Genomic DNA, 21,918 nt, shown 5'->3' on the forward strand with positions numbered 1-21,918 from the left:
ACTCTGTACTAAAGGGAAAATAAAAAAGAAAAGAAAGCAATGGAATTAAATCCCAGATTAAGCAGATTCAGAGTCATGGTGACTTACTGAGGAAAGAACTAGGTGAAAATGTCTATAAGTTGCAGTACTCCAAGCTTCGTGGCGGGTATTTGCACGTCATTAGCCCACCAGTTTATGGATCACTGGGGAAAGAGCCATGAGTTAGGGCACAATCTTTGTTCATGCTGTTTTGATGGGCCGGCCAAAGCAAAATCTTGCAACCATAGCAGGTGGCCCCGGGCTCCTGAAGCGCGCGCTCCAGGCCCAAGGGGGTGTGGTGCGGCCGCGCACAAGGATTCCAGGGTTGCTGAAGGCAGCAGGCGGGGAGCTGGGGGTGTAGAGAGGCCCGCGCCTAGGACTCAGCCATTGAACGAAGGGGACTGTTCTCAGGAAGGGATCCTCAGAGACCCATGGGAGGCTTGCTCTGTGCACTAGAGTCCTGGGCCCCAGGAACCAGCGGCCTCCGTCTCCCCCTCACCCCCCGCCCCACGCTCTGCCTCTTAAGCCCCCGGCCCACCCTCTCTGGGAGTCCCCTCCCGGTGTGGTGGTACAGTCCGGGTTTAAAAGGCCCAGGCGGCCGCGGGCCAGCCCAGTGTGTGGGCGGCGGTGGTGGTTCCAGATTTTGTAGCTTGCGAGGCGAGGCTGCGGGGCCAAGCGAGGGGGGGGGGGGGACGGCTGTAGGGCACGGGGGCACGTCCACGTGGCCAAGGGTGGCCACCCCGAGTCAGCTGCGTTGGAGGGACAGGTAGGTGTTCGCCATCCTTAAAACCCATGCGCCCATAGTCTGTTGGATGGCAAAGGTTCAGACTGCCTGGGGGTCCAGATGGTTTCTGGGGTCAGGCCCTGTCCCTCCCTGCCTCTCGAGACCAGGCTTGCCAAGCACTCCGTGCCCTGAGCAAGAAGAGACAGCCAACTCGATCGTAGTCCCATTGGTTGATAGAACCCTTTTGTAGAGGAGAAGCAGTATCACCGAGCATTGCTGTAGCCTCTGTATTCACTAAGGTATCTGCGGGTCTGCTCCGGGTGCCCCCGATAAGGGCAGGACTGGTTGGCTTCATAGCACAGAGGGGAACATTGTGGAAGAGCAGACTGTGGACCTGCATATCTATATGGAACTTTCCTCATCATCACGCTCTTTGCTGGCAGGGCTGTGGCAGAGGGGCTGGGTGCGACTGTAATGCTTGAGATTGCCACTTTGAGGTGGGGTCTGGGGTGGGGCCTTAGGCTGTCAATTGCGACTTTCCAGTTCTCCTTTCCAACCTGTCCAGGCCAGTTCCTAAAATTTGGCTTTTCTGCAGAGTGTAGAAGAGGTGAGTGTAGGATGCAGTCGGTTTTTCTCTTTTGCTTTCCTTTCTCCTCTGGTTGTTGCGTGAGGATGCAGACCCGACAAAAGAGCCCCAGGGAGCTGATCAATCTGAGCTGAAACTTGGCACTTTCGAGTTGGAATTGCTCCATGTTCTAGAAAATGCTGGCTTTTCTTTCTCTTTGCTGTGGCCCCCACCCCCCACCCCATTCTGTGTCCCTCCTGTGTCTCTTGGGAATTGGGCACTGAGAGGGTAGCACTGAGCTCTGCCCCATTAGTTGCAGAGACACTGCTCTGCTGTCTTTGCAGCCTGGGGCTGGCTGGGTGTGGCCTGGGGGTGAAATGCCAGCCTTGGCCCTATTTGTTTAGGGGAGGGGATAGTACTCCATATCCCTAAGGCTTTAACTGTATTTGCGGATGCTGGTTTCTACATATAAGACTTCTGGGACTCTCAAAAGTGGGTTATACCCCTCTGCCAATATCCCTCTCTGACTAACCTTTGGCTCCTCAGGGAGAGCCACATAGGCCTGGCTGCATCTGTCTGCCTGTGTCTGAGCAAAGCTTGACTGATGTCTGTCTCAGCAAGAGTCTTGGCTTTGTGTTGCAGCAGAAAGGCTAGGCAGCATACTCCTGGATAGGGAGCTAAGGCCCTCAAGGGGAGAAAGCACCTGAGGCCATGAGTTGGAGATGTAGAGGCACTGAAACCAGCCTCAGGCTTTAATTCTCCAGAGCTTTGCTCTAGGACTCATGTTAGCAGTGCCACTCACAGAGAAGCACCCCTGGCCCCAACTTGTGATTGTTCTCTCCCTGAGTTTCCTAGTGTGTAATGTTGGGGTCCTAGTTCTGGGAGAACCTTCCATCCCATCTTTTCAAGCATCTGGTTCTGATGCCCCCTTGGGTGTGGCCCAGTTGAGACAAGGCCTCTTGGCTTCTTTCCAGTACAGGAGTGGGGGGATGATTGATGGCCTGCAAGCTTGCCTGTGCTTGTCACTCATTCATTTGCCCTATTAGAGGTCCCTCCTCTCTTTCAGCCTCAGTCAACCATCTGGGGCTCTGTCATGTTGGATGAGTTGCCCTGCCTCTCTATAGTACTGAACCTGGCCTACTAGGGTCACTGGGCCAGACAGGGCAGAAGGAGGGAGAGTATCTTGGGCCTGGGGCATCTGACTTCCACTTGCTGTCTCTCCTCAGGCCTGTCCCTCGTTACAGCTGCTGGTCATGCCCACTGTCTGCCTTCTCCCATTGCTATTCTTCACCATAGGAGGTTGCCTGGGTAGCAGCAGGCCGTTTCGTACCTTTGTGGTGACAGATACCACACTGACTCACCTGGCTGTGCACCGAGTGACTGGGGAGGTGTTTGTAGGTGCTGTGAACCGAGTTTTCAAGCTGGCTCCAAACCTAACTGAGCTACGGGCCCATGTCACAGGGCCCATTGAGGACAATGCTCGCTGCTACCCACCCCCTAGCATGCGTGTGTGCTCCCACCGCCTGGTGCCTGTGGACAATGTGAACAAGCTGCTCCTCATAGACTATGCAGCCCGTCGTTTGGTAGCTTGTGGCAGCATCTGGCAGGGCATCTGCCAGTTCCTGCGTCTGGATGACCTCTTCAAGTTGGGTGAGCCCCACCATCGCAAGGAACACTATCTGTCAGGGGCACAGGAGTCTGATTCCATGGCTGGCGTCATTGTTGAACAGGGCCAGGGGCCTAGCAAGCTGTTTGTGGGCACTGCTGTTGATGGCAAGTCTGAGTACTTTCCCACCTTGAGTTCCCGTAAGCTCATCGACGATGAAGACAGTGGAGATATGTTCAGTCTGGTGGGTGAGCTTGTTGGTTTTGTCCTCTTTCCCCTGCTTCTTATAAGCACAGGTCTTATTCACTCCTTTCTTTCAGTTCTGCTTCTTAGGAAAACTTTGGTTTGAGAGAGGAATTTATGACCCTTCACTGTCACATAGATGTAGACCAGCTCTTGAGGACAGGAAGATGGGCAGAGTTTACCTGTGCAAAGTCTATTATAGAGAGGCTAAGGTCACCTTGTGCTCTGTGGCATGGATTCCAGTAATTGTCCAAGCGGGGCAGGAAGCCTGTAGAAAACCACATTGTTGGAACAGGGTTGGGAAGTCAAGGTGGGGTGGGGAGCAGTCCTTCATCCCACTCTCATACTTTGCTCTAATCTCCAGGTATACCAGGATGAGTTTGTCTCTTCTCAGATCAAGATCCCTTCAGACACACTGTCCTTGTACCCTGCCTTTGACATCTACTACATATATGGCTTTGTCAGTGCCTCCTTCGTGTACTTCTTAACATTGCAGCTGGACACCCAGCAGACGCTGCTGGATACAGCAGGCGAGAAATTCTTCACGTCCAAGATTGTGCGCATGTGTGCAGGGGACTCAGAGTTCTACTCTTATGTAGAGTTCCCTATTGGCTGCTCCTGGCGTGGTGTGGAGTACCGCTTGGTGCAGAGTGCCCATCTGGCCAAACCAGGCCTGCTATTGGCCCAGGCTCTTGGTGTGCCAGCCGACGAAGATGTCCTCTTCACCATCTTCTCTCAGGGCCAGAAGAACCGAGCCAACCCGCCTCGGCAGACCATCCTTTGCCTTTTCACCCTCAGCAGCATTAATGCCCACATCCGGCGCCGAATCCAATCATGCTACCGTGGGGAGGGCACACTGGCCCTCCCCTGGCTGCTGAATAAGGAGCTGCCCTGCATTAACACTGTGAGCCCTTTGCTTGCCCTGCTGTCCCTCTGCCGGATATGACAGCTCTGTGGCTTTCTGCCTTTTTGCTGAGTGACTGTCTGTCTAGTCCTAGGCTTCTCATGGTCATGGGAGTGGCAGCTTAGTTTTGACACCCTGTCTACCTTTCTTGAGAGCCTTACTCTCTTCTCTCTTCTTATATCTTGGCCAGTGTCCTGTTCGTATACTGCCATCTTCCTTTTCCTGCCTCTGTATTCATTCCCACCTTCCTCCTCCTTACTCAGTTTCAAGTCTTACAGGGTCAGGCTTTTCCTCCTTCCCCCTGCTTTCCATCCCCAGTCCCATTTTCCCAAGGGGTTCTAGGGGGAAACAAACTGTCAAGCATGTCTGGAGGGCAGTGGCTTCCAGGTTCTGCTCCTTTACAGAATGTGAAATCTGATAGCATCTGTTTAGCTTGAACTCTCACTCACCCCTCCTGTGTCACCAGCCCATGCAGATCAATGGAAACTTCTGTGGGTTAGTGTTGAATCAACCATTGGGTGGCCTACACGTGATTGAGGGGCTACCCTTACTGGCTGACAGCACTGATGGCATGGCCAGTGTGGCTGCCTACACCTACCACCAGCACTCTGTGGTTTTCATCGGTACACGCAGCGGTAATTTGAAGAAGGTTGGTCCTAGAACCCTTGTCTTATGGGATTGGGGATGTTTTTCACACTATGGAAAGAAGGGCTGAGAGACAGAATGTGCACATGAGCCTGGATAACCCTGAATAGGGTGTAATAACTTCCCAGGTTAGGCTCCAAGAACTGAATCCTGTTCCTTTGGTGGCTCCTCTACCATTTACCTTCACCAGCATTGTTTTAGCTGAATCGAATGTAGCATTTGTCTTAGTCTAAGGCTATGGCTGTTGGAGCTATAAGCCTACAAACTGAGTACAGGCTCAAGGAGGCCATGTCTGACCAGCTCAACTGTAATCTAGAAATAGTCTCTGGCTGAAGAGTGTGCTCTGGGTTCAGGGAGCTTTGGTAGCATGAAGCTGGCTTGTCATTTTCTCTCTTCTGGTCTTATGGCTCAGGTGCGGGTCGATGGTTCTCAGGATGCCCAACTATATGAAACAGTCTCTGTGGTGCAGGGCAGCCCCATACTCCGAGACCTGCTCTTCAGCCCTGACCACCGACACATCTACCTTCTGAGTGAGAAGCAGGTGGGCCCGTGGTGGGTGGTGGTGGGTGGTGGGGCAAGGGTAGGCTGTGTGCTGATGTGGCTGTCCCCAGGTGAGCCAACTCCCGGTGGAGACCTGTGAGCAGTATCTGAGCTGTGCTGCATGCCTGGGCTCAGGGGACCCACACTGTGGTTGGTGTGTGCTACAGCACAGGTGAGGGAAGAGGGTGTGGGATGTGGGGCAGCAATGGGCTCCCTGGGGCCATTATCTTGGGAGACAGAGGATTTAGGAGGACCTTGCCAGCTGGACAGGAGCCAGCCACACTTGCTATACTTTCCTTCACCCACCTGCCCAGCTTTCCCCAGCCTTGAGCCTTCCCCTCCCTCCCTTCTCCTCCACTTTCTCCAGCTAATGAGCGGAACTTCTACCCTGAGTGACGTCCCTTGGATCTCAGGGGATGAGGCCAAGGTACACTGTTGCCTGGCAGTATGAGCTGGGTATGCTGTCTTCTGTCCCACCTCAGCCTCTTCCTGCACCCCCATCTGGGCCCTCCTGCGACAGTGCTCGGACTGCTCTGGCCTGTCCCCATGCAGGTGCTGCCGTGAAGGTGCCTGTCCAGGTGCCTCTGCCCCACATGGTTTTGCAGAAGAGCTGAGCAAATGTATACAGGTGCGGGTCCGGCCCAATAATGTGTCGGTGACATCCTCTGGGGTGCAGGTAAGTGACATAGAGGATACTTGACCCAGTATATGCTTCATGAGGGATGGTGCACCCTGCTCTGAACCCTCTCTGCCTTCCCCAGCTGACCATAGCCATGCGCAACGTACCAGACCTCAGTATGGGTGTGAGCTGTTCCTTTGAGGAGGTGACTGAAAGTGAGGCTATTCTTCTGCCCTCTGGAGAGTTACGATGCCCTTCACCGTCCCTTCAGGAGCTCCAGACGCTTACCAGAGGACATGGTCAGTGGGATAGGGCAATTCAGGGTGTTGTGGGACAGGGCAGAATCCCAGACTAGTTGGTGATAGCCATCTGGCTTGCTGCAGGGGCCACTCATACTGTGCGACTTCAGCTGCTCTCCATGGAGACTGGTGTGAGGTTTGCTGGGGTTGACTTTGTCTTCTACAACTGCAGTGCCCTCCAGTCGTGAGTACCTGGTCCAGAATCTGTTCCTAACTCTGGGGATAGTAGATAGGTGCTCTGAAATATATAAAACTTGCACTGTAACTTTCTCTAGGGCTTCAGGGGTGAGTTGTTGGGTCTTCCTGCTGTCACCACTTCTGTCCCATACTGATGTGCACTATGTGACCTGGGCAGGTTCTGCCTGCCCTCTTCATTTGTTCCCCAGGGTGTCTTGTGGGTGGGCGATACAGGTCAATATGACCTCTGTTATTTCTGAAGCTACTTCCCCCTCCAGGTGTATGTCCTGTGTTGGCAGCCCTTACCCCTGCCACTGGTGTAAGTACCGTCATGTGTGTACCAGCCACCCACACGAGTGCTCCTTCCAGGAGGGCAGGGTCCACAGCCCTGAGGTGAGGTGGTGCAGTGCACCATGCAAGAGGCTGGGCTCCTTGGGGGGCTGGCCTGAAAAATTTTTTGCTTGACCTCCCATTTCCATGTCCCTGGAGAAGGTGGGTAGAGCAATATGCCTCTAACATGTGTTCTCCTCCCAGGGCTGCCCAGAGATCCTGCCTCGAGGAGACCTCTTGATCCCTGTGGGTGTCATGCAGCCTCTAACTCTGCGGGCTAAGAACCTGCCACAGCCTCAGTCAGGACAGAAGAATTATGAATGTGTGGTTCGTGTACAAGGGCGGCAGCATCGGGTACCTGCAGTGCGCTTTAATAGCAGCAGTGTGCAGTGCCAGAATGCCTCGGTGAGACCCAGAGTACAGGGTAGACTAGCTAGGAATAATTGGTTTTGTTTGTTTTATTTGTGTGTGTGTGTGTGTGTGTGTGTGTGTGTAATATTTTACTGTATTTTGTTTTTGATTGGTTTTGGTCTATGCCTAGCTTACTTATCTGGAAGCCTCTAGTTGGCCCTGACAGACCCTTCTTAGTCTTTTTATGAGGGATTCCTAAAGTGGGCAAGGATTTTGCTCATCTTATTTGTACTCATGTGGTTCCATTTTTCTTAGTACTTCTATGAAGGTGATGAGTTTGGTGACACTGAACTGGACTTCTCTGTGGTCTGGGATGGAGATTTCCCCATTGATAAGCCTCCTAGCTTCCGAGGTGAGGGGTGACATGGGGCCAAGGAGCATGGCTCCTGAGGCAGGATTAGCACTGCTGGGGGCAAGTCTGGAGGTCCTAGAGCCCCCTGCTTTTCTGCCATTGCCTGCTCCATCAGTAGTCTCTTGTGCCTGCAGCCCTTCTTTACAAGTGCTGGGCTCAGCGGCCTAGCTGTGGCCTCTGCCTCAAGGCTGATCCCAGATTCAACTGTGGCTGGTGCATCTCGGAGCACAGGTGCCAGTTGCGGGCTCACTGCCCAGCTCCCAAAAGTAACTGGATGCACCCAAGCCAGAAGGGTGCCCGATGCAGCCATCCCCGAATCACCCAGGTTAGCTTCACCTACAAATCCTACTTTGCTTGTTGGGCATGTATGAGTATGGCCTGATCTTCTTGCCTCTTATCGTGCTATGCAGATTCATCCACTCACAGGACCCAAGGAGGGTGGCACCCGGGTCACCATTGTGGGTGAGAACCTGGGCCTCACTTCCCGTGAGGTTGGCCTTCGAGTAGCTGGTGTACGGTGCAACTCCATTCCCACCGAATATGTTAGTGCTGAAAGGTGAGTGTGGCTATGAGCACCCTGTCCTTGTTTACCACAGCTGGTCCTGACTTTCTGTGACTCTTAGGATCGTATGTGAGATGGAAGAATCGCTGGTGCCCAGCCCACCACCTGGGCCTGCTGAGCTCTGTGTAGGTGAATGTTCTGCTGATTTCCGCACACAGTCCCAGCAACTCTACAGCTTTGTGGTGCGTGATCTAACTAGCCCCTTCCCCTTCCCTATCTGGGGAAATGTGGAGGGGCCCTTGGATCAGGCTGGCTTCTACTTCCTCTCAAAGGCTGCTTCTTCCCTAGACCCCAACATTTGACCGTGTGAGTCCTACTAGGGGCCCAGCTTCTGGGGGCACTCGGCTTACCATCTCTGGAACTTCTCTGGATGCCGGCAGCAGGGTCACAGTGATTATAAGAGATAGCGAGTGCCAGTTTGTGAGGTGGGCCTGAGCACAAGCCATCTGGAGTTGAGCATTGTGTGGAGGGCTATGGGGGCAGGGTAGATGAAGGTACCAGGTCATCTACTTCAAGCCTATCTGCTTACCTGTGTAGGAGAGATGCTGAGGCAATCGTGTGTATCTCTCCTGTCTCTACCATGGGCCCCAGTCAGGCCCCTATCACCCTTGCCATCGACCATGCCAACATCTCCAGCACTGGAGTCATCTATACCTACACCCAGGATCCTACTGTCACACACCTTGAGCCCACCTGGAGCATAATAAAGTGAGACCCTGAGGAGGATGGGGTTGAGGACTGAGTTGGGGCTCTGAGATTCTTTGGGCCTTACCTATTACTGGGACCTTGGGTCATCAAGTGATTTCTCCTACCTGAACCCTCATCAGTAGCGGCCACAGAGTTGTCCTGCCCATATAGAGCCTGGCACCTGCTGAATGAACCAAGGTCAAAGGCTCAGAGCTCTCAGGAAAACCTTGGTAACCTCGGGCAGGGTGGGAAAGGGAGCCTGCGACTTTTACCCATCTCTACAGTGGAAGCACCTCCATCACTGTGAGTGGAACCCATCTGCTGACAGTTCAAGAACCCCGTGTACGAGCCAAGTACCGTGGTATTGAGACCACTAATGTGAGTAGTGGGTTTCCACCCCTGTCCTACACATGCTACTTATGGCTTCATGAACTGAAGCGATTGCTGTTGTCTCCACAGACATGCCAGGTGATCAACGACACTGCAATGCTATGTAAGGCCCCTGGCATCTTCCTTGGGCATCCTCAGCCTCGGGTCCAAGGCGAGCACCCTGACGAGTTTGGCTTCTTGCTGGACCATGTGCAGGCAGCCCGCTCCCTCAACCGTTCTTCCTTCACCTACTACCCTGATCCCAGCTTTGAACCACTTGGGCCCTCTGGTGTGCTAGATGTCAAACCTGGTTCGCATGTTGTATTGAAGGTGCTGGGGATAAGGATAGGGAGTAGAAAGGAGGGGGAAAAACAGAGAGCTGGAGTGCTTGACTGTTTATGTGTGGGTTATCCACTGCTAGGGCAAGAACCTGATCCCTGCTGCAGCTGGCAGCTCCCGCCTCAACTACACAGTGTTGATTGGAGGACAGCCATGTGCACTAACTGTCTCAGATACTCAACTTCTCTGTGATTCCCCCAGCCAGACAGGCCGGCAGCCTGTTATGGTGGGTATGGGCTCAGGAGGCCACTAGGGCAGCCTTGGTTGTGCATGGGATTTAGTTTACCTTGAGCTTGCTCTTACAGGTGCTGGTGGGTGGCCTGGAGTTCTGGTTGGGCACCCTGCACATCACTGCTGATCGGGCACTGACCTTACCAGCTATGGTGGGGCTAGCAGCAGGGGGCGGGCTCTTGCTGCTGGCCATCACTATTGTGCTGGTTGCCTATAAGCGAAAGACTCAGGATGCAGACCGCACACTTAAGCGGCTTCAGCTACAGATGGACAACCTGGAGTCTCGTGTGGCCTTGGAGTGCAAAGAAGGTGCCTAAAGCAAGGGGTGTACCACATTGTGTGAGAGCTGAGGGATTTTCCTGCCTCTTGCTCAACTCACTCTACCCTATTCTTCCCCAGCTTTTGCTGAGCTGCAGACAGATATCAATGAACTGACAAACCACATGGATGGCGTGCAGATCCCCTTCTTGGACTACCGGACCTATGCTGTGCGCGTGCTTTTCCCTGGCATTGAGGCTCACCCAGTGCTCAAGGAGCTGGATGTGAGCCCCCTTCCCCCCAAAGCCTGTCTATGTTTTGTTTCCCCCAGAGTCACCACTATGTACTCTCTGAGACTCCCTGGTCCCCACAGACTCCCCCCAATGTGGAGAAAGCCCTGCGCCTATTTGGACAGTTGCTGCACAGCCGTGCCTTCCTGCTCACCTTCATCCACACTTTGGAGGCCCAGAGCAGTTTCTCCATGCGTGACCGTGGTGCTGTGGCCTCACTCACCATGGTGGCCCTACAGAGCCGGCTTGATTATGCTACTGGGCTACTCAAGCAACTGCTGGCTGACCTCATAGAGAAAAACCTTGAAAGCAAGAACCACCCAAAGCTGCTATTGCGCAGGTATATAACTGTCTTGCCTGGCCTCTCCCCCAGTCCACTCTTCCATTTCCTGCTTGGGTTCCTACCTCTGTTTAAGGCTCATCCTTGTCAGGCCAGTGCCTTAGGACCTATCTCTTACCATAGGACAGAGTCAGTGGCTGAGAAGATGCTCACCAACTGGTTCACATTCCTACTTCATAAGTTCCTGAAGGTGTGATTGGATGGGCTGGGCTACAAGGGAGGAATGTCTAGGGGAGGGAGCAATTGATTGATAGGCCAGACAGACAGGCTATGCCCCTAACCCTTGGGTGTAGGAGTGCGCTGGGGAGCCACTTTTCCTGCTGTACTGCGCCATCAAGCAGCAGATGGAGAAAGGTCCCATCGATGCCATAACAGGCGAGGCCCGCTATTCCTTAAGTGAGGACAAGCTCATCCGGCAGCAGATCGACTATAAGACCCTGGTGAGCATGGGGCCATGTGAGCAGGAAATGAGGTGGAGGAGTGTTGCTTAGGAATCATGCTTAGGATTCCTTTACTCTTAGACTCTGCATTGTGTGTGCCCAGAGAGCGAGGGCAGTGCCCAGGTCCCTGTGAAGGTTCTTAACTGTGATAGCATCACCCAGGCCAAAGACAAGCTGTTGGATACTGTGTACAAGGGTATTCCATACTCTCAGCGCCCCAAAGCTGAGGACATGGACTTGGGTAAGGTCCCTCCCTTTTCTCCTAGCTCCAACCTATCCAACCCCTCCCAGGGAGCTCTCATATTCTGTATCTGAGCTCTGTTCCTTAAAAGGAGTGTGTCTAAGTCCTTGTGGGGGTGAATGTCCCTAAGAGCTGACTATGGTCTGCAGAATGGCGCCAGGGCCGCATGGCCCGAATCATCCTCCAAGATGAGGACATCACTACGAAGATCGAGTGTGACTGGAAGAGGGTCAACTCACTGGCCCACTACCAGGTGAGGAACTTAGAGCCTATTCAGCTCCAGGGACACCTAGGAGCAGTGGCCAGGTCTCCTTCAATCCTTTAACCTGTACACATGAGTGCTTCTCATAGGGCCTTGATTGCCACTGTACATATATATACTGAAGAGTCTGAATGAATGGTGGTCCCTTGGCTACTTCTGTATCTTTGGACCTCCAGGTGACTGATGGTTCCTTAGTAGCACTGGTGCCCAAACAAGTGTCTGCCTATAACATGGCCAACTCGTTCACCTTCACCCGTTCACTTAGTCGCTATGGTAGGTATCCACATTGTGGTGGTCTTTCCTGGTCCAGTGCCCTTTAATTAAGGCTGTATCTTATGAATCCCTAAGTAACTGTCTTGATCCATTTGGAAAGACCTTCATTATTTTGGGCCCCTGGGTGGTCTTCAGTTCTGTAGAGCCTAATAGGGAGGGGTGGCAAGGATAGATGGGTTCTACAAAGGCTCCTATGGTTCTGGAAGAGAATGGAGCAAGAGGGTCGGTAATGGCCAGAACCTGTAGGGCTTAACGGTCACATCTGTCCTCTCCCCTAGAGAGCTTGCTCCGTGCTGCCAGCAGCCCGGATAGCCTCCGTTCCCGAGCACCTATGCTCACCCCTGACCAGGAAGCAGGCACCAAGCTGTGGCATCTGGTGAAGAACCACGACCATGCTGATCACCGAGAGGGAGACCGTGGCAGCAAGATGGTCTCAGAAATATATCTGACAAGGCTGCTGGCTACCAAGGTGTGGGCATGCCCCAGGCTAACTTGGTATCTGCATAGACACCTTCTAGCCTAGTCTTGGCCATGAGATGAGCTGCTTTTACCTGGCAGGGACAACTTATTTAGGGCCTTTGCAGTAGAACCTCTAGGCCTGAGGTCAAGCAAAGGTCCATTATAGGAATGTTGGTCCTTCAGAGAAGGATTCTACTAAGCTATTCTGCCCTTGTCTATCTGTTAGATTTAGGGAACTTCCTGACATGGTTCCTTTGCTGTCACTCATAGGGCACATTGCAGAAGTTTGTGGATGACTTGTTTGAAACTGTGTTCAGCACAGCCCACCGGGGCTCAGCCTTACCCTTGGCCATCAAGTACATGTTTGACTTCTTAGATGAACAGGCTGACCAGCGCCAGATTAGTGACCCTGATGTACGCCACACCTGGAAGAGCAACTGGTACTTATTGGTTCTTGGCTGCTGCTGGATCCTCTGAGGGTGGGTGGGAGGAAGAGGCTAGTTACTTAGCCAAGCCCCCAGGAGACAGGTTGACTGGCAGCTGAATAGCCTTCCATGCAGGAGGGATAGACTAGTGGTGTGGCTTGGAACTGAATATGAGTATATATAAGTTGGGTGCTGCTGGATTTTGCAGATGGGAAGTGCTAGTCTAGCACTGGGATTGACCATTTTTCTCAAGGATCTTGTGCAGGGTGGAGACGCTGATGGTTTGGCACAGGTAGAGACGGTAGAAGTTTCAGGGGTGGAGGTTGAGGACAGAAAGCCATCTATTCTTATTTCTCATTGTCTGAGTCCAGCAGAAGGTTAAAGATAAAGCCATTTACCCTAAATGTGTCTCTCCTGTTACTTCAGGACAAGACATGAACTGGCCAGACAGGAACAAGGTGTGAATGAAGGCAGTGGGGGAAAGGGGCACATAGGGCCATTAGGGAGTCTCAAGTGTATGTCCCTCTGTTCAGCTTGCCTCTGCGTTTCTGGGTGAATGTGATCAAGAACCCACAATTTGTGTTTGACATCCACAAGAATAGCATCACAGATGCCTGTTTGTCAGTGGTGGCCCAGACCTTCATGGACTCCTGTTCTACATCAGAGCACCGCCTGGGCAAGGACTCACCTTCCAACAAGCTGCTTTATGCCAAGGATATTCCCAATTACAAGAGCTGGGTGGAGAGGTGGGCCCTGGGATACTGCTGTGTGTGCCTGGTGGCAGGCAGGAACTGCCTAAAACAGCCTGTCTGAGGCTGGCCAGATACAAGAAAAAGCCCCAGAGGTTGGCTAAACACTGATGGCATGAGTTTTGGCTTTTGTGACATGTGCATGATTGACTCACCCAAGGTCTCTATAGGTACTACCGAGATATTGCAAAGATGGCATCCATCAGTGACCAGGACATGGACGCCTACTTAGTGGAGCAGTCCCGCCTCCATGCCAATGACTTCAATGTCCTAAGTGCACTCAGCGAGCTCTACTTTTATGTCACCAAGTACCGTCAGGAGGTACGTTGATGTACCTCATGGACCCCCAGTTGCATGGCTCTGATGGTGATGCAGTTAGGGGCAAAGGCAGGGAGATTGATGCATTGAGAAGCACACAAGCATGTGAGCAAGATGGGACATGGAGTCCATCTTATATCTTGTTTACAGTCCATCCTTTGCCTAGGGCCAACATGGGCAATAATTTCCTTAGATGCTAGGATTTAAGGAATATGGGAGAGAAACAACTAGCTGGAGTATAGAAGTCCTACTGGATAAAAGTTACAAGACTAGAAATTTAGAATGGATGTATTCCAAGCACTCGTAAAAAATATTGGATGTGGTGGCATATGTCTATAATCTCAACATGGGTGCTGGGGAGTAGGTGAGATAGGCAGATTCCCATAGCTCATTAGCCAACCAGTCTAGCCAATCACTGAGTTCTATGTTTAATGAGAGATATCTAATAAGGTGGAGGGGCTGGAGAGATGGCTCGGGAGTTAAGAGCACTTGCTGTTCTTCCAGAAGACCTGTGTTTGATTCCCAGCACCACATGGCACCACATAGCCCTCTAGTTCCAGTACCAGGGCATCTGGTCTCCTTCTGTGGCTTCTGTAGACACGGGACACACATATGATATTACATACATGCATGCAGGCAGAACACATATACACATTTTTAAAAGGTGGAGGATGATAAAAACACCAGGTATTGTACCTCTGGCCTCCACACACATGCATGTATATATGTACAGCTATACACAGACAAATACAGATGTTAATGGGAGATCAGGGACACTAAAGATAAAGCCCTAGACAGGCAATTTTAGTCCTAGAACTCAGAAAGCAGACTGGCATATCTCTGTGATTCAAGGCTAGCTTGGTCTACAAAACAAGTTCTAGGACAACCAGAGATACATAGTGAGATACTATATATAAAAGGAGCTCACCAAGGGAGATCACGTGGCTGTAGTGGAGATCTGGCCAAGCACAGCATTCTGAGTGACTCACGGGTCAAAGAGGAAAGAGAGAACTGGCAGGGAATGGGGAGGGAACCCAGAAGTTTCTGGTGGAGTCAGCCCCATATCCTGAGCCAGGATCAAGAAAGATGTCATGGCCAAATTTGCCAAAGAGATGTTGGAGTTTGGGTTAGGAGGGAACAGGAATTGATAACAGCAAGTATTGCCCAGTTTCCAAAGAGGCTACACATGAGCCATGATAGAAGAGTTGGTGATGGTATTCGCAGTCAAGGGGAAGTGGGTGGTTTTGCTGAGACGTTAGATATTTGGAGCATGAAGCTGGAACTGGGACTGAAGCCAGTGAGAGGGAAGAGCACTTCTGGGAAGCAAGGGCTTTATGCTGAATTAGGGCCCTGCCTTGGAGTCTTGCTCCAATGGATCATCATCCTCTAGATCCTCACCTCATTGGACCGAGATGCCTCTTGTAGGAAGCACAAGCTTCGACAGAAGCTGGAGCAGATCATCACCCTGGTGTCCAGCAGCAGCTGAGTGGGGAGATGGTGAGGAGGGGGCTTCTTGCTTCCGAGCCATCCTCCCAGTCCAGGGAGTATTTGGCTCTAGCCTGGGTCTCCAGGGCTGAGACCCAGATCTGGTGTTGTTGGGGAGGTTACCAAGCCAAGATGCCCCATCACACCTGGGACCCCTTCATCAGTGCCTTGCTTTGGGCCCTACAGGGGGAGGGGATGACAGGACCGAGTTCCCCCCACTAGCAGCAGCAATGTCCCCACCCTCTTGCCCTGGTGTTCCCTTGTCAGAAGAGCCCTTGCCCTCCTTGCTCTGACATCCTATTTATTATTCTAATTCCACTTTAATTCCCATATGTAAATATATGTGCCCCATGGATGTTACTAGCCTCACGGACCTCTTTGGTTGATCTGGATCCTGTTTTCTCTTCTGGTTCCTTTGTAACACTGCGAGCCTTGGCTCAGCCTCTGGCACCTCACCTTTGCTGTGTCAGGCCCCACTTGTCCTAAGAAGAGATCCTCAGTACCAGCAGCTTCCGGGTTGGATGATGCATCTGAAGTTGCCCTCAGATTGGCCAGGCCAGGCCAGGCCAGGCCAATATCCCTCTTCAGATATCTCAGGAGTCAGACCACATTTTCATGGGGCCTGTTGTCTCTGAGAGAACTATAACCAGGCTGTGATTGGGCCTGATGTGGGCTTGGGCCTCTGGGACATTCCTTGTGTCCCTACTGCCAAATTTTCTCAGTGTTGTAGGCACTTGCCCTGAACTCTCTCAGCCTCAGCTGCCTATCACATGCCCATCCCTAAGGGCCAAGGTGGCAGTGCCTTTCTGTTTTGTGTTTCCTGCTTCCTCTGAGGAATCTGGCCCTATCTGATGATCCCAGACACCAGTCCACTCTTATTTTGTTGCATGAGTTTTTCTTCGTTGTAATTTTTTCCTAATTAAATGTTGGGAAATGGGGTCAGTGCATGTCTTTGTCTTTGGAGAAAGTGGGTAGACCTGTTGGGCTATCGATGAACTAGATTCCCATTGTGGGAAAAAATGTAACTTGATAGGACTTCTGATGATTTGAGGAAGGCCATGGCGATGTATAGTCCATTAGGCAATCCTTGTGGCTCTAGCCTCAAGACTGAATAAATCTGTTTCCTTCTTCTTGCATCCACTGTTTCCACTCAGATATGCCCATCTCCCTGCTTCTTCCCTGCCCCTTTAGCCCATTCTTAGTTGGAGACAAAGAGATATTAAGAAATAAGGCACATGTCCCCATTGTGTTAAAAAAACTTCAGCGGGGACTGGAGAGATGGCTTAGTGTTTAAGAGCACCAATTGTTCTTCCACGGGACCCAGGTCAATTTCTAGCACCCACATAGTGGCTTACAATCATCTGTGACTTTGGTTCCAGGAAATCTGATATCCTCTTCAGACACCAGGCATGTACATGGTACACAGACACATATGCAGACAAAACACCTATACACATAAAATAAAATGAAACTAATTTTTAAAACCCTCTTTAGTGGCTGCAGGTGTACCCAAAATTCTGAAGATATGGCAACTCACTGGACTATAATTACCAGTGTACTGGACCTACCTGTGAATTACCCCCATCACTTGTTAGATGGTGTGTATGTGGTCAAAAGGATAGCTTGGGACTGAGAAGACAGATTCATTGATAAAAAGTTTTGCCACACAAACTTGAGGACTGAAGTTTTGACAGTCCACCTGGAATTATAGCACTCATAAGGCAGAGACCAGGGTATACTGGAATAAGCTGGCTAGCCATGCTAATCATAAGGACAAAATCTGGGTTCAACTGAAAACCTGTACCTTATTGAAGAAAGTGAAGAGTGATAGAAAAAGACTCTCAACATAGGAGGTAGGGGGAGGAGTTGGGGGTCTTTGGGGAGGGGGGAAATCGGAAAGGTTTTACCATTGACAATGTAAATGAAAATAATATTCAATAAAAGAAGGACTCTCAATATGAACTCCAAGCCTCCACATATACAACAGGTGCACCCATAGATACTGGAACATGTATGTGTATGTATATATATATATATGTATATATATATACATATATATATATATACACACACACACACATAAGACAAATCAAATAAAAAAAATGATAGCTTGTTCCTAGTACTTGGGAGGTGGCAGTAGGAATTCAAGGAAAGCCTCAAATACATGCTAAGCTCCAGGCCAACACAGACCACATGGGCCTCTGTCTCAAAAAATAAGATGAAAACCACACCTGGCCTGTGGGATGGGGGGGGGGGGGCCCTAGAGATTAAAAAATTTGTTTTGCAGCTGTGGTAATGTCATAATATCTATACAAGATTAAGCCGGTCAACAATCCAGTGTTGAGAGGGAAAGTTTCTTGAGCTCCCACCAGTAACTGGAGAACTATTAAGAGTGTGTGGCTCCAGGCAGTGGTAGCACACGCCTTTAATCCCAGCACTTGGGAGACAGAGGCAGGCGGATTTCTGAGTTCGAGGCCAGTCTGGTCTACAGAGTGAGTTCCAGGACAGCCAGGGCTACACAGAGAAACCTTGTCTTGAAAAAAACAAAATTCAAAAAAACCAGACAAACAAACAAACAAACAAAAAAGAAAAGGTGCAGTTTTGAAGCTAGTTGTGATGGTGCATGCCTTTAATCTCAACCTTCAGGAGGTAGAGGCAGGCAGATTTCTAAGACCAATTTGGTCTACAGAATTCCAGGCCAGCCAAGCTCAGATCTCACACAGTGAGACCCTTTCTCATAATGAGAGAACAAGAAGGGCAAAATCAATTGATAGTGCTGTAAAAAGAGATTCTTCTGGGGCCGGGGAGAGATGTTCAGAGGCTAAGAGCAGCAGTTGCTCTTGCAGATGGCCTGGGTTTGGTTCCCCCAACATGGCATCTCACAATTGCCTGTAACTCTAGTTACAATGCCCTCTTCTGGCCTCCATACATACCTGTACTCTTTTACACACAAACACACAGATTTAAAAATTAATGCTGGAAAAAAAGGGCTGGAGGAGGGGGGGGTCTGGCTTAGTGCTTAAGAACAACTGTTCCTCTTGCAGAGAACCCTAGTTCAATTCCTAACACCCATGCATTGACTCACACCCAAGGAAAGAGACTAAGGCCTGGGAAAAGTATCTGTACCTGTGACAACTCTGCTTAGCCCTGAAAGCAAGACTAGTACCTGCCTTCTCTTTTGGATGGCAGCAGGCAGGGTCAGAAGGATCATGCCTCAGTAATGAGGAAAGCCTACTTCTATACTCAGCTGCTCTGCTCTATACAGCATTCCCTCAAAGTGACATACAAAAGGCTCATATACCCTCCAAGGGATATAAACAAGCAGAAAAACTCAACTCAGATGGAAGGAAATAAATTATTAGTCATTCATAATAGAAAGGAAGAAGTACAATAGCCTTTATTCTGAGAAACATGAAAACCTATACAGAAAAATCTGATGGCATCTACAAATAAACCACTGGCCTGAGGGTAGCCAAGTTGTAGGACATGTTTTATGGAGAGTTGATGTCTAACCTTAAATGCCAGTTGTCAGGCACTTTTCCTTACAAGGTGGAGAAGCTATCTAAGCTTTGTTTCTGGGTAATTTGTTCTTACATAAACAAAGTGTTTTGGGAAGGGGTGTACCAGTATTTGGTTTAGGCAACCACATGGTGGCTCACAACCATCCATAACAAGATCTGACACCCTCTTCTGAAGACAGCTACAGTGTACTTACATATAATAAATAAATAAGTCTTAAAAAATAATTTGAGAAACCATTATTTGGTGGGTAGACTTATTTTCAGGAATACAGTTACTACAGTATGTCAAGAACATTCAAAGAAGTCTTACTAATAACTCATAAACTAATCAAGAATAGTTATTTGTATAAACATTGATATATAAGAATCATATCCAAATTATTTCACAGGAAACAAGCAAGAGAATCAGTGGTTCGAGGTCATCCCAGCAATTTAATGTGTCTGAGAATAAGCTGGGATATATGAGACTCTCAAAAAATGAGAGAAAAATTGGAAGAATGAAATGATTTTTTTTTGAGACAGGGTTTCTCTGTGTAGTCTTGGCTGTCCTGGAACTCACTCTGTAGACCAGGCTGGTCTTAAACTCAGACCAGCCTGCCTCTGACTCCCAAGTTCTGGGATTAAAGTCATGTGCCATCAGTGCCCAGCTGAATGGAATGATTTTTAATTTTTAAGTATTCAACAATTATATTAAATTGTAACACATATGTGCCTATTTCAGTGTTTAAAAATTACTTTTTATGCACAAGCCGGTGTTGATGGTGAATGCCTGAGGTCCCAGAACTCTGAAGGTAGTGAGGAGGATAAGAAACTGGAGAGTTTGAGGCTAATGAGCTATAAGCTAAGCTATAAGCCCCTTTCTCAAAAAATAAAAAGTTGGCTAGAAGGCACTTTAGATGAAAAAAATACTTAAAAAGAATTATAATGCTAAACTTAAAAATTATATTTATTTGGTCTATGTTTGCATGTATGCACATGTGCAAGCACTCTCCAAGGTCAGAGGACAACCTGTAGTAGGTTTTCTCCTATCACTTTGTAGGATTCAAACCACCATAGTACATGTAGTTTTAACTTTCCTCTATTTCTGAAATTATCCTCATTCACTTTCTTCTAATATATTTTTCCAATGCTGGGAATTGAACCAAAGACCTCATACATATTAAATGAATAATCTTACCTTGTACTAACAAACACCTGATTTCCAGAGCCCCTCCTCCAACACAAGATGGAAACCAAAGAAAAATTAGAGGCTGAAAATAAGCTCAAATGCAGATTAGCAGCACAGCTTTATTTTCTTCAGCAACAAACATTGAAGCACCAGACCAAATGGTCCCTAAGTGCCTGAGGACCAAATCAGGAAAAAAATTAGGCCCCTGTTTTTATGTAGTAGCTACTATTTCTAGAATCTTTTCCCTAGGGAAAATTGTACTGCTTAGGAGGAGATGGGGATAAAGTCAGATATGGGTCTCCAACAAGGCTTAACAGGCAACTGGGGGCCCAAAGAACTGTATGGTGTTCACCACTAGGGAAAGCTGGTCAAGGAAGTTCATGATGGAAATTCGGAGGAGGCGAGAATCTTCTGCGATCCAGTGTCTAAGAGTAAGGAAAAGAACATTAAATTCAAACTGGTAGTTTCTACCCTTATTTCTTTCCTTTTATTTTTATTTATTTTTTTTTTTTGAAAGAGATAGAGAATCTCACTATGTAGCCATGGTTGGTCTAGGGCTTGCTATGTAGACCTGGCTGGCCTGGAACTCACAGTAATCAGACCATCTGCCTTTCTCCTGGCTCCTACCCTTTCTTCATCTCCTTTCAGGCATCCATTGGACCATATCCTGCAGGTAGAGACTGGTCCAATGCACCATGCCTCTCCTTAAAAATCACCCTAGTGTGATTTCTCTGAGGAAGTGCAGCCTTGGGTGGAGAAGGGCCCAGATACCTAGCCAGCATGCTAGACTTTTTCAACACTTACACCTCCAGCATGCTGCCGCTCACTTTAAGCTCCTTCCCTACCAGTCCTCGGTGTGGTTCGACATCAGGAGCTAGGGACCCACAGGCGATTTCTGCCTCCAAAGAGGTCGGGAAAGGCACGAAGAGGGCGCTGGTAGAGACTCAGGAAAGGCACCATTTTGAATCGACTTTGCCTCCTTAGCCCTCTAAAATCATCGCATCTGGTTTAAGCTCCCCAGGCTATATTTTCTACACTGCTTGGGCCATTCCTGCTCATTTCCCTCCCCTGTTCTTAAGGAATTTCTTATGCCCAGACCATCCGTGGTTAACATATCCCAATCAGCGGGTCCCTCTGCTTCCCTCCTCTCTGCTCTTTTTTTCTCACCCCTCCCCCCCCCTCTAGACTACCGCTTCCCCGCTTCAAGAATCCTGCAGATGGCTCAGTTGTCCATGTCCGGTAGGATACAATCTATGATGTCGGATTTCAGGCCTTTGGGTTAATGGCACGGTGCTTTTGCTGAAATTTCGGGAGGCTTCCAGTGCTCTTGTAACAGGGTGACCTCCACTGGGAATAACTGCCATTGTGCCTGCATTACCAGGACAGCAGGGGCCAGTCGGACCATCGGCGCCATCTGCAATGTGACTTAAACCTGTGTGTGCTGTCTGCATGTCTGCTGCTGTTCCTCCTTCCAACCCACCTTCGTGTTACCAGCCCGCCCACTCCGCCGCTGCTGTGGCCCAGAACCCGCCTTATCCTCCGGAAGCTCCGCCCCCTACAAAACTTGCCATTCCACATTCGCCTTCGTGAGCCCGGAAGGCGCGAACCCGGAAGGCGCGAACCCGGAAGGCGCGAACCTGGAAGGCGCGGGGTGGGGTGGGGTGGGATGGCGGGAACCCGGAAGGCGCTGGGCGGGGCGGGGCGGGGCGGGGCGGGTGGGAGGCAGGAGGACTCTCCTGGGATCTGTAGGTCGATCTGGTCGGTTTCTGCCTCCAAAGTGCTATACCATGTCAAGCTGTCCCTTCAGTTTCTTAAAAAGGACCTATGTGATATTTTCCAAAAATCAAAACAAAACCCAAAACACTATCTGTCCAGGGTGCTGCACTATCAAATCAAAAAACTATCAAATGGCTCTGGTGTGGTGATGCCTGCCTGAAATCTAGCATTTAGGACCATAGTTCTCATTCTGTGTGGGTTGACCAAAGTTAGGGTCACATATCAGACATCCTGCATATCAGATATTTACATTACAACCCGTAACGGTAGCAAAATTACAGTTATGAAGTAG

The 21,918-nt window shown here is 49.9% G+C and overlaps 2 protein-coding genes across 4 annotated transcripts; one reads left to right on the forward strand and one right to left on the reverse strand.

The window, feature by feature from the left end:
* The first annotated feature begins 726 nt into the window (after window positions 1-726).
* On the forward strand, window positions 727-16,099 carry Plxna3 (plexin A3). 3 transcript variants are annotated; one of them, XM_052171120.1, is made up of 34 exons: window positions 727-784; window positions 2,534-3,157; window positions 3,521-4,060; window positions 4,527-4,709; window positions 5,118-5,246; window positions 5,317-5,417; window positions 5,798-5,921; window positions 6,007-6,163; window positions 6,248-6,347; window positions 6,619-6,733; window positions 6,875-7,075; window positions 7,337-7,433; window positions 7,568-7,758; window positions 7,844-7,989; window positions 8,057-8,177; window positions 8,284-8,420; window positions 8,533-8,703; window positions 8,967-9,060; window positions 9,142-9,381; window positions 9,473-9,616; window positions 9,696-9,930; window positions 10,021-10,163; window positions 10,253-10,509; window positions 10,633-10,699; window positions 10,803-10,949; window positions 11,031-11,190; window positions 11,340-11,443; window positions 11,629-11,725; window positions 12,004-12,194; window positions 12,455-12,624; window positions 13,143-13,355; window positions 13,529-13,679; window positions 15,067-15,173; window positions 15,526-16,099. In XM_052171120.1, exons 2-33 carry the CDS (start codon window positions 2,561-2,563, stop codon window positions 15,160-15,162), a joined length of 5,619 nt encoding a protein of 1,872 aa, XP_052027080.1. In that variant the 5' UTR covers window positions 727-784; window positions 2,534-2,560; the 3' UTR covers window positions 15,163-15,173; window positions 15,526-16,099. The 3 variants fall into 3 exon arrangements, with proteins under 3 accessions (XP_052027080.1, XP_052027081.1, XP_052027079.1); XM_052171121.1 differs by having other exon boundaries at window positions 15,603-16,099; XM_052171119.1 differs by having other exon boundaries at window positions 15,067-16,099.
* Window positions 16,100-19,939: 3,840 nt separating this feature from the next.
* Window positions 19,940-21,358, reverse strand: Lage3 (L antigen family member 3). The gene is made up of 3 exons (XM_052171592.1): window positions 21,099-21,358; window positions 20,655-20,783; window positions 19,940-20,275 (listed from the first exon to the last, which is right to left on the reverse strand). Exons 1-3 carry the CDS (start codon window positions 21,299-21,301, stop codon window positions 20,161-20,163), a joined length of 447 nt encoding a protein of 148 aa, XP_052027552.1. The 5' UTR covers window positions 21,302-21,358; the 3' UTR covers window positions 19,940-20,160.
* Between the last annotated feature and the right edge of the window lie 560 nt (window positions 21,359-21,918).

Source organism: Apodemus sylvaticus, chromosome X (genome assembly GCF_947179515.1).
Source record: "Apodemus sylvaticus chromosome X, mApoSyl1.1, whole genome shotgun sequence".
In the NCBI taxonomy this organism is placed as follows: domain Eukaryota; kingdom Metazoa; phylum Chordata; class Mammalia; order Rodentia; family Muridae; genus Apodemus; species Apodemus sylvaticus.